This window comes from Atta cephalotes, assembly GCF_000143395.1.
Source record: "Atta cephalotes unplaced genomic scaffold scaffold00052, whole genome shotgun sequence".
Taxonomy (NCBI): Eukaryota; Metazoa; Arthropoda; class Insecta; order Hymenoptera; family Formicidae; genus Atta; species Atta cephalotes.
The window spans coordinates 1,669,197-1,682,104 of NW_012130116.1; the positions used below are offsets into that span (position 1 = coordinate 1,669,197).

General features: G+C 29.7%; 1 protein-coding gene across 1 annotated transcript in view; it reads left to right on the forward strand.

Moving 5' to 3' along the window:
• The first annotated feature begins 10,231 nt into the window (after positions 1-10,231).
• The window catches only part of LOC105623076 (sodium-dependent noradrenaline transporter), a 16,782-nt gene continuing 14,105 nt past the window's right edge, over positions 10,232-12,908 (forward strand). The window contains exon 1 of the mRNA XM_012204477.1: positions 10,232-10,394. Coding sequence (XP_012059867.1) covers positions 10,232-10,394 — 163 coding nt within the window. The remainder of the gene's footprint in view (positions 10,395-12,908) is intronic.

Consider the following 12,908-nt stretch of genomic DNA (forward strand, 5'->3'; position numbering starts at 1 on the left):
ATAGTAATTATTTATTTTATTTATTATATATATATATATATATTACTTAATATATATTTATTAATTATTTAATTATATTAGTTATATTTTGTGTGTGTGTGTGTGTGTGTGTGTGTGTGTGTGTGTATATATATATATATATATATATATATATATATAAACTGTAATGTATATTTATACATGATATGTAATTTATATGTACATTTATATGTACATTTATATATACATTAATTCAATTAATATTAGTAAAATAATATTAATTAATATATGATAATAAACGAAAAATAAACTCATATATGTATATGCAACATGTTTTCCATTCCCCCTTTTTTTTAGAAAAGTGACTTCTTATCGATATTATCGTGTGTAGAATTTCCTATCGTGCGACGGCGCATGCGCGCTTGCAGTGATTGGTCGCGGTCGCGCACCACGTGACCACGGCGCGTATATACGCGCCGACGGGCGCTAAAATTCGCCACTCGCTCTTTCGATCCTTTGCGACAAGGTTCCCCTGTTTGTGCTGAAAAAAAATATTACCGCATTCCCGTTTCGCATCCCCATCTCCATTCCTCTTTTTTCTTTTCCTTAACTTTAACTTAGCTTGTTCGATTGCTCTCGCGAGAGAACAGGACGCAAATTTCTTCCTCGAACACGGTACGCGCTCTTCCGCTGGAAGTAACTCGCGACGGGGCGACACGTCGCGTATTTAGAGAACGTCTCGAAATTTGCGATTCACCTCTAAACGTCCTTTCGCGATCTTGCTTCTTCCTTCCACTTCACCACTCCGCCGATCGCCATCGGAATGCGCGAGGACTCTCTCGAGTAGAATAACGCGAGTGACTCGCGGGAACCACCTGGATTCGAACGCGCATTTCTTCCGCGGCAAATAGCATCGCCTCCTCTACGTAAAATAACGCACGAAAAGAAGGAAATCTACTCTAGAATTCGACGCGGAAACGCAGGGGTGTCGACGAAGGCGAAGGGAAGAAGGGCAAGAAAAGGAACGACGACGCGCTAATCGGGCATGGGTCTGACGGATACCAGTTTCGAGTTACTTCTGACCCTGTGGCGAGTCTTCGTCGTGGGAGTCCTGCCGTGGACTGAGGAGTCGCGCGGTCAGTGTCGCGGTGTCTCGCCAAGCTGCAACATTCACGGCAACGCCGTCGCTCGTTAGTCGTCTTCGGCGCGACACTCGGTAAGTACACGCATCCCGCCTACCTCCTGCATTCCGTCTTTCTCGTAGCGACGCTATTCAATTCGAGAAAATTTCCGCGGCTAAGAACGCATCCGTCGTCCCCAACGGGCAGATCGATGACGATGGGTTCGCAATCTTCGGATAGTGATTCGAATTCTCTTGTTTATCTTTTAAAAATTAAATATTTTTTTCTCGGACACGATACTAGAAAAAGAAAGAATAAAATTGGATGGTACCGTGGTTGTACGTATTTTAAAGAATGATCGTTATTTTAGATTCTGGGAATCAATTGTGTATCTTGAGATGAGATGGAAATTGTAAAAGCGAACAAGTTCACTAGTTCACATTGACCAATGAAATTATAAATATTCTAATGAATTTACTCATTTTTGTAATTTCCTTTCAAGTACACAATGATCCCCTGATACAATCATGAATTTTCGAATAGCGTCGTGTGTATACAATTTAAAAATGCATAGGTTCTATAGATTTCTTCGCCGTTTATCATAATTTTTCGATATGCATTTAGATTTTATATTAGTCGTAAAATAATGTTAGGATTTTCCGGGAAATCCTAAATTTAGGATTTCCTGGAAAATTGTTATATAACGTTAGATTTATTTGCATGTTTTCAATAAATCATAAAATCGAACGTTAACATGTTGAATACTTTATGTTTTTATGTTTGTTTACGAATACGATGCTACATTTCCTTTGTGAAATGTTTGTTTTGTTATAAATCAATTATTTTCGAAAATTTTTAGTTTTATCCACGAATGTTATTAATTATTAATCGAATGTTATTAATTAATAATTAATTATTAAATTAAGTATTAATCGATTTCATATATCTTGCGGTAGTTTCATACTTAAATAAAAAATTTCATATAAAAACATTATTTGTAATCATAATTTCACTCTATAATTATTTTACTTTTCAGCATCGACATTTTATATTTTTAATTATAATTTAGAACATATAATAATAATAATTCTTGATTTATAATTGAGAATTTTGAAGTGATTGAATGGTTTGATATAATAAAAAGTATTTTTTTAAGTAAGCAGAAACAATTATAATTAAATAATAAAACATGACTTTCCACATAGTTTATGTAATAAAAATAGAATCCTGAATAATTTTATGTATTTAAGATTATCCATAAATTTTTTGAGCCGTTTTATTGTTGAATTAAAAAAAGTATCGCTATTGAAAAGTTACGGTGAATATTAATTGCGCTCCAAATTTTTTGTCAAGAATTCAAATTAAAATTCTCAAGATATCAAACTAATCAGAGTTTATAGTTAGAATCAAGATAAAAAAATCTAAGAATGAAATAAGGTTGTAAATTGTAAACAATAAATTAAACTGGACTGTTATATAAATGAATTAAATAAATAAAAAAAGACAAAATATGATTGAGATTAGATCTTAGTATATAATAGATAATATTTTATAAATTTTAAATACATTTTTTAGTTATATAAACTAGATGCCGATTATTATTGGACATGATAGTAATTATAAGCGAGAGCTGAAATAATATCAATTGATCAATATAATGATGTATCTCAATAAGACTAATAAGTATCTTAAAACAATATTGTTGAAAAAATATATTGTTGTAATATTACATAATATTTTTCGCAATAAAGTCTTCCCTTAGAAAAAAATGTTTCAATATGCTAATTAATTATTCAATAACTGATGATATTTCATTAATTAATCAGTATATTGAAATACTTTTTATTAAGAACTTGTAGTGCTTTAAGATATTTATTAGTCTTTTTTAGCATTATTAGTAAATTGACGGTAAATTTAATTTATGTTTTTTTTTAGTTTCAATTTACGATTATTTACATACATAAAATATCATTAGGTACCAAGGTCTAGTCTATATTTATCCCTTTTTTAACTTGTAACTTATATATAACTTATGTAACTTATAAATTGTACGTTTATATTTTAAATAATTTATCCATGCGCACAAATCCATGCGCACAAAATAATTAAAAAAATTATTTAAGAAAATATTTAAAGAATATATACATATACAGATAAACATATACAAATTTAAAGTTTACCGTTTTATTGTGCCATTCTAATTCGAAACAACACTTCTCTCATATGAAAAAAATATCTATCAATCAACACTAATAAAATAAGAAATATTCCGATGTATGTATATTATATTATTTTATATTAATGTATATTATATTAAATTATAATACTGTAAAAGTTTCTTAATCAAGCAGTATTGATTGTGCGTTCTCTTAATGTGGGAAGAATGATTGAAAAGTCACTAGAGTGATTTAAAATGTCAATGATTCTTTGTCCTCGTATCATCGTGATAATGGCTATTATCTTCACAGCTTTTAGAATGTTTTCTGTACTCCTTCAAAACGCATGTCCATCCATTAAAGGATATCAACAATTATGAAGATGTACTCCTCGGCATTGAAACGATCATTTATCATTCACGACACATTGTCCGAGTCGATTGAGTGTTGTCTTAAAGATTCAATTGCTGATTAAAAGAAAATCTAATTAGTTTCACGTTCATGATTCTCGGAAAACTCCGCCGCAGGAAACTTCCCATCCGAAGTCGTTAATTTCTTCGAATTCAACAGATCTCTCCCACTATTTCTATATATTCGTCGACTACCTTACCACATTTGCTTAGCTATTGTTTAAATATTTGAGACTAGAACGCTACTCGCAAACAGTTAGTTCCATCGCGAATCGTGCCCGATTAACCGTCTCGATCGCGGCACTTCGGGTTTTTCCTCAACAGATGAATTCGCCGAAGAAAAGAGTGGAAGACTTTTGATACTCAAGACGAGGGAAGATCGTCGCGGTAGGTTCCTTCTTTCTCTTTTTTTCACATTGTGGTTTTAGATCCAGGCCCTGATCCCTATTCTGTCAAACAGAAATTCGTGTTTTATTTTGAGACGACGACACAAAGATATCGTCATGTTTTTAGATTCGTACGATTTGACAGATATTTTTTTACGGTTTATAAGTTTTATTAACAGAAATTGTGAATATGAGAATTTGGCGGATAGCATAAAAAATAAATGTTCTTCTTGTTGCGAAATTTTCTTTTGATGCGATGAACATGTTGCAAATAGTATAAAGAGAAATTCCTACTTTTTTAAAATAAAATTAAGATGCTTTCTGTAAAATTCTAAATAATATGCAGAAAGAGATTACGAGGTGTCTCATAATAAAAGAATTAACGAAGATTTTTGCATTTGTGAAGGACGATAATCATTTCACGATTCGATTGCGCGTATGGTCTTTTTAAGTTTTTCGTGAACTGATTTAAACGTGAAAAAGCTATAGCGTTTTTGTGGTTCTTTTATTTATTTACTATGCTAAACTGATGTGATTTTTAGATTAAATAAGCATTGTGTAAAAAAAAAGGATTTCGTATTGATGAAAATCAAAGTTGTAAAATTGTGACAAGTATTATGCTAGTGAAAAGACTTAATTTATAATTTTATCACTATTTTATTACTGTATATTATATTTCGCAAATAAATGGGATAAAAATGCATCTGATTGATTTAAAGAAATATTAATCTGTTTATGGAGGGATATATAAATATTTTTTATATTAATAGTTTTTCGAATATTTATAGAAATTATTGCGATGCAGGAATAATTTTCTATGCGTTTTATGCATAATAGATTTTGTGTCAACAATTGGTACTTAGAATTTGTTTATGTATTCACATGTACGTATGCGTATTTCAAATCGAATAATTAAATGCTATGTATCTTTCATCTTTAAATTATGTTATCTCAGATGCATTTCATACGATATCATTTCAATATTATTTCAAAATCTCTGATTGTTTTTTAAAAGAATAATATATCAGAATAATATATCAGAATTGAATAATGCTTATCTAATTTTATATTTTTTTTATTTTATTTTTTTTTTTAAAAGAAATAATAAGTATTCTTAATTGGATTTGATGTACATAAACAGCTATGACAGTATAATTTTAAAAGTAATTAAAAATATAAAAATTATGAAACTTTCTGTAAGATTACTTATCTTCAATAAATTCAATAAATTTTAATGTATTAGTACAGTATTAAAGCATAGGTAAAATTTTATATATATATATATTTTTTTGAAAAATATATATTACGTATTTACTTATGAATAGATTTCTTGGTTTTTACTAACATATTTTTTTATTATTATTTACTTTTCATATAGTTTTTTGGAGTGTAATTGAGTAAATATAATTATTGCATCGCGAATGATTTAGATGATTATTAAGATTGAATTTGATTTTTTCTACAATTTTCAGAAAAGACTGACACGCAATATTTATTTTAATTATGGTAGTTGTCGGCAAAAGATATTTCATAATAAATAACTATTTGAGATAAAATTATAAGTTAATCTTAAAAAATTTGTGGGCGTTGCCAAAATTTAATATTTTAACAAAACGAAAGATGAGAAAATTTGATAAAAAAGAAGTCAACTTAAAATATTATCTAAAAAAGAAAAGGAATATGTAAAAGAAAATATAGATTAAAATAGAAATCTGACGTAATAGAAATAAAAATCTGATATTATATCAAATTTTTCAAACTATAACTTAAATTTTCACTTACAGTTCTTAAAAAGTGTGACAGAATAAAAATCTTTTGTAATAAAAAGTCTGAGTATTTTAAGGACGATCGCATTGTACTAGTTAAGTAAAGAAGAAAATGAGACTTGTTTCGCGTTGATGCAAGAATTAAGGTGTGGCCAATTTAAAAATGCGATAGAAAAAAATCGTCGAAAAAAAATGTGATGTCTCAACAGCGATTGATTCCGCGTCATTGCGATTGTCCTATTTATCCTCGTGTGCATGTGAATATATTACCATTTGTGGTTCACTATCTTTGCAATCTGATCGCGGTTACGCTTATTAATTCATACTTCCTTGAATTCGAGAGATTTTCCTAATGGAAAAAGACCGGCCCCTGATTAAATAAAGACGCGAGGGTCCCGCTTTAAGAATATGTCGACGTAAATTCGATTTCTAGAGAATATCATTTTTGTATCACTTCTTTCCTTCTTCTTTTAACTATTATCCTTATATCTTCTTTTAACTATTCATCGTTAAAACAAATTAGAATACTTGTTAAGATTTAATGACGCATCGAGTGAAATGTCATTGTTCGCACTTCAAAAATAAAAAGAAAAAATTTTCTATTACATACTCTTTTCCTTTTTTAGATAATATTTTAAGTTGACTATTCTTTTCTGCCAAATTTTTTTATCTTTTTTTAGTGATTTTTATATGTTTAGCATTTTATTATAAGAGAAACACTATAATTGATGTGATAAATAAACAGGATAGATACGTTAATAAATTGAGTAACAAAATTTGATTAAATAATCTAAAAATATAATATTTTTAATAATAACATTTTTCGAAAGCTATAAAGCAATTAAATAATATCTTCTATGCGTTATAATAAATGTAATAAATAATTTATTTATTACATTTATTACAACACAGAAGAAAACATTTTTTGCTCAAGTATATCTAAAAATTTAGCTAAATACAAATCTGAAAATAATTTTGTTGAATCATCAAATTTTTATACTAATTTCAAACATGAGAAATACTGTCAAAAATTTTTTATAATCAGTTTGAGTATCCTATATAATTGTTTTGATGACAACAAAATTATATAGGTTCAATATTAAAAGCCCAAGAAGATTATACAAGGAATAACTTCAGTTTATTTAAAATAAATTATCGTTTGTTAGAAAGCATTATATTTAATAATTTCTTCTCTCATACTCTTTACAATAATTCTTTTCTCGCTTCGATTTCATATCTATTGCATTGTCGCTTTTATATCAATTGACTCTTCGTTCCTCGCTCTCCAATCAGCTGTCCTAATCGATCTTACGCATGAAAACTTCAAACAGATCGCTCATTGATTCGTCACGTCAACCTATACATATAATCTCCAATTGGAGCCTACAATTATTTTCAGATTTGTATCTAGCTAAAATTTTAAATATTTCAACAAAACCATTCTTTCCATGTAATTTTACGTGAAAACTGTTCTCAACATTATTTAACGAACATGTACTATTCAAGAATCACACAAACAAAAATTGCAAATTAAAAAAAATTTACTAAAAATAAAGTAAATAATAAAAATGTTAGCAAATAACATTGAAATCATATTCGCTCTTATATGGATATGTATATTTTAATCGGTTTATGTTTATAGACTGTATTTAATTTATACGGATGTTTTATTTAGCTGATGATTATAATTAAATGTTGTGCTGATCTAATTTTACTCGGATTTTAAATTCATTATTCAATTCATTATTTTCATTTATATATCAATTAGATTTTTTTCTCAGCGAACCGATTTCTGATGTCGCGATGGAAACGCGTGCGAGCGATTTCGCGACGAACGCGGCGACGGCAGTGGCGATGGCGAGGGGGTGATTTTTCGTCATCGTCCATCTTCGCGCATCCGTAGGTGTTTCCGCGACCGCCGAATATCAATTAACTGGGTCGGTCTGCGTGGATAAGCGTGGATCAGTGCGCGTGACAGAAAACCCCTCGTCGAGTGGCCCCTCGAGGCCGGATCGCCCGCGATCGCCTTTGAAATATACGCTGTTTGACCGGTACCCGTCACGGGGTACAATGAGGCTCGTTGGGGGCGTCGAGCGTTGTCGTTTGAAGGGCTATCGATAACTTGTCGTCGCCAAATTACACGCGCCCGCGCCGCGCCCCGTCGCGCACGCGACGCGCTCCTCTCTCCTCTTCATCCTTCTCTTTCTCTCTCTCTCACATATCCTTGGAAAAATTTACTTTAAATGACGTTAAAGTTTTTAAAAGTAATTAAGAATTACTTTTAAAAATTTGAGATAATTTAAAGTGTAAAAGATTAATTCAGAATAATTTGTGAACTTTAAAGTATTTCATGACTGACTTTAAAATTTAAAAAAAATTGAAAGTTTCCATTGTATCTAGAATTTTTGAAACGCTTTTAAGTTTTAAAGTAAGGCTAAATTAATATAAAGTTCAAGTGAACGGTACGCGACATCGCCATTAGATGCGAAGATGCTGCATTTTCTCATAAATAAAATCCATAGAATAATTTAGAATAAAAGGTACAATTTTATGTAATTTCATTCGTGTTTTAATGAAATAATTTTTTAATGACGAGCTTCTTTACATTTAAAGAGACCTTGCCTTGAATTTAAACAAATTTATGATTTTACAATTTATTTAAAAAAAACTTTAAACAATAATAAACAATTTATTAAAAACTTTAAAATTGTTGACGTTTATTCTTCACAATTTTTAAATTTCTTTTAAGTTTTTCTTAAATAAGTTTTAATATTACTTTAAATAAAAATTAATTTCTAATGTCTAAATTTACCTCTCATATTTTTTAGGTTTTCTTTTAAGTTTTTTCTATGTAAATAAGGATGTGAAGAAACGTTGTAACACTTACTTAGACTTAAGAATACTTAGACTTGTAAATGTAAGTAACACATACTTTTGGCGCAAGTTTGACGTGCGAGTTCCAAGAAACACGGCAATAAGTTACATGTTATATGCCAAAGCTTGTGCGTTGCTTACACCTACAACTCAAGTTTAAGTAGATATTACGACAATTTGTGTGCTCAGACTGTAAGTTTTAAATTTCTTTTTGAGATTTTTAAGGTAAATTTTTCCAAACATACACATATATATTTTATGCCAACACGCAAATAAATAATATAATAACCATACATTCGCATGCACACGTATGTCGAATTGCCGATTTTCTTTCCATATTTATTACCATCTCCATCTGCATCATTCATTCTCCACTATCCTTCCTTTTCGCTTTCCTATTTGTACTACACTTTCTTTTCGCTTGGTTCCTTTCACTCTTCACACATTCGCGACCTTGCGCCTAATTCCGAGCACAGTAGGCATGCAGATTTATGCATTCGTTCATAAGCCATGTATTTCTAAGATTACGTAATTATATTAATTTACACAAGCAAGACTCTTGCTTTTAAGAAAAGCTCGTTTTAAATTCTAAATTTCCCAGAGAAATATATATTCATCGTTTATTCATGTGTTTTTAATTCTGCTCTTAAACAAAATATAAGTACTATCTTTTTTCCGACATTAATATAATTGTTTTTTTCGGCTCAGGATAAAAAACATTTCCAATTATTTTTTTTTTAATTTATTAGTGAAAAAGAAAAGCTAATAATTTTGAGAATAAGGAAAAATTTCGAATTGTAATTCGATATAGTAATAATAAAAAAGTAAAAGAATTAGAAGTCTCAAATCAAATAGAAAGTAATAATAATATAAGTTGATACTTTTAAGAAATGAATTATTGATGACGTAAAATACAATCTAGCTATGTTGCAGAATGCGAAATATTTTTTTAACAATATTATATTTCAACAATTATCTCAACTGAACAATTATTAAACTTTCGGAACATATTAATAAATTAATAAATTAAGGAACTTTAGTAAGAAAAATGTTTTAGTTATGATGTAAGAATACAAAATATAATATTGCGCATATAATGGCGACTGAATTCATTTGGACTCAATTTCTGCTCGATGGAAAATTTCTAATGACGATTTTACATTGCTTTTTAAGATTTAAGGTCTAGTCTGATTAATGGCAAAAGTTTAAATGATTACGTTATATTTATAGGAACACCTGATGTTTTTATTGCACTTTTATTATTATTCGTACATTATGATTATACTAACAAAGTGCAATCACACTAATGAGAATTCTGGTTATTGTAATTGAATTTTTTGATTAGAATATTTAATAGATTTAATTATAAGTATCAGATTTATTATCTTTCTGTGATTGAATTTGAAATTTGGTATTTGAATCCATGTTTCCAATTTATTCGTGTTTATGCAATCACATTTTTCTCCCATGACATTGTGGAATGTAATTATGAGTCAGAGATAGCATGTTTATTACTGTTACTTTGCAGGTACCGGAAGGATGTCGTCGACGATGATAAAAAATGCTGCGAAGGATGTCAACGCCGGTGATGGCAGGGAGACTTGGTCGGGAAAACTCGATTTCTTATTATCGGTTATCGGGTTCGCCGTCGATCTCGCTAATGTGTGGCGATTCCCGTACCTTTGCTACAAAAATGGTGGTGGTAAGTACATATATCTGTCTGAGAGAACGAGCGAGCGCAATTGCAACGTATGACGCGATTTCCGCGCGGTTTATTTTCGATTATTTCGCACAAGTTGAGTGCTCCTCCCTGTCATTGACGTATGCAGTGGCAGAAATACGATTTCAATAATCCACCTTTTCATCCCCATTACCTCATTCCAACGCTCGTATTTGTTACAAGAACCGCGATTTCGCCTAAGCAAACGTTTCGCCTTTCACCAGCTTCATAATTTTTCGCATCATTGATCGCGAAAACTGGCATTATTTCACGCATCGTTTTTTGCGCTTTGCGCAAGAATACACGGGATTGGAAATCACCGGTCAAAATTATAGTTGGTTTCATCTGCGTTTGAGTCGATTTACAGAATGATTCTCCTTTTCTGAAACCGAGATATGAAAAATTGGTCGATTTTGTTGATTAAGGAAACTGATATTATAATTTGCATTAAGAGTGTATATTAAAACACTACGCCCTGGGGTGTAATTATTATTCTTCCATCTCCAGAGTTACGGGTTTCATACCTGCGTCAATGTGGAAAACATTTCATTATGAATCACTTATTTACATCATGGAAAACATTATTCATCATTACAGTTGAGTGTCGCTCTCGGCCAGATTTAAATTCAAAATTAATTGAGCGGAAAGGTACAAATGGCTGAATTATAAAATTACTGTCTTCCTTCAATTTCACGAACACCCTTAACATTCTTAGTTTTCTTCTATTTTTTTATTACATTCTTTTGCGTAGCGATTTGCTTGGCACGGGAAAATCCGCTTCATTTTTTCAATATACTCATATGTGGAGGGAAAATTTCGTCAATTGCATCGTAACATCATCAGACGTTATTTCGCTGTTAAGTTAACGTGACGAGGGTTGGGTGTTACGCGTCGTCGAGTAATGTACTCCAGCCGGCAAGCAATGCCATGCTAACCGGTTGGCTAATTGGCATTTACCTCGCAGAAAATGACCTCGGAATTTAGACTTCGCTCGGCAAAGATTCCTAACGACAACAGCATCTCTGCTGGTGCCCAAATTAGTTACAATTATAGAGGAGTAGTAATTTACAGGGCGAGAAGCTTCATAAATCGTTCATAACGATATTAAGCCTTTTCTTCATTTTTTAACAGGAATAGCCAAGTGTGAAAACGATTAAAATTGTGCGGTCATGTGTCGCTCGAATTTCTTTTACTTGAAGTAATTCATTTTGTTTAAAAAGAATTCTGATAATTCTGTGAATTTAGTAGATTAAATAAAAAAAGCATTTTGACTTTGATTGTTCATAACTCCATCATTAAAAATTATCGTATCACAATTAGAAAACAAATTCTTAAAGCTGAAATTTTGTTTTATTAAATAATATATAACTGCCAAATTTTTTTTTTAAAACATGATAAAAATGAAGTAACGTTACAAATTTTTTTTTTAATCGAATATATATTGTATCGCCTGCGTATGCAGATTTTATAAATAATTAACATGTACATATACAAACATTCCGCCTTGACACATACACACTAACCTCATATACACTAACATTACATTTGCATAACACTTTAAGATTAAGAAAGAATGATTTATCAATTAACGTTAATATTGCAAATAAATTAGAATAAATTATCGGATTTCTTGTAGTATAATAATTAGCAGCTTATCTTTCTCGTATTGCAATCAATTCATGCCTTTTCTTATTATAGAAGAAGGATAATTGTACAATGACAATAAAGTTATTTTGCATATATCTTTGGAGATATTATTATTACAATTAAAAATATAATTTTAAAAATATAATTGAGGAATTATAATATTTTCGTATTTTTCCATTTAAATACCTAATATTATGTAACATCTCATTTAATAATTTTAGATTATTATTACGAGAGAATCATTATGTTTAAGTTATCTATGATAAAATTGAAGAATTTTAGATAATTCAAAACTCAAATTATGGCGTTTCTAATAAGTTTGGGATAGTAATTGAAATAATAATAATGCGAATCAAAAGCAATAAAATTAATGATTAAATTGGAACAAACGATCTAATATATTATTAACAAATCTACGAAAATTATGAAGTAATATTCTTGTGATTTTCTCATATTATTAGTATATTTCAGATGATAAATTAATCAAAGACGTCAAAATGACAACAAATAATCTCCTGCTATCTAATACAAGATTTACACACAGAAACAAAATATTAATAAAATCAATATGATTTCTGGAACATTCAGAAATTAATTTTTTTTCGCGTATGTTTAATCAAATGTAGTCTTTGTAAATTTGTTAAGTATTTTTGTAGCTAAACCTAAAATTGAAATTCATGGTAAAAAATTAAAATTTGTTTAAAATAATATAAAACTTTTATTTTTTTAAACTTAGCTTCGGCAAAGAATCCCATCATTTTCGATACTAAATAATTCTATAATCAGACATATTGATTTCAATTTTGAGAAAAAAAGAGACTAAAAATGAATATATGTAATAAAAATAAA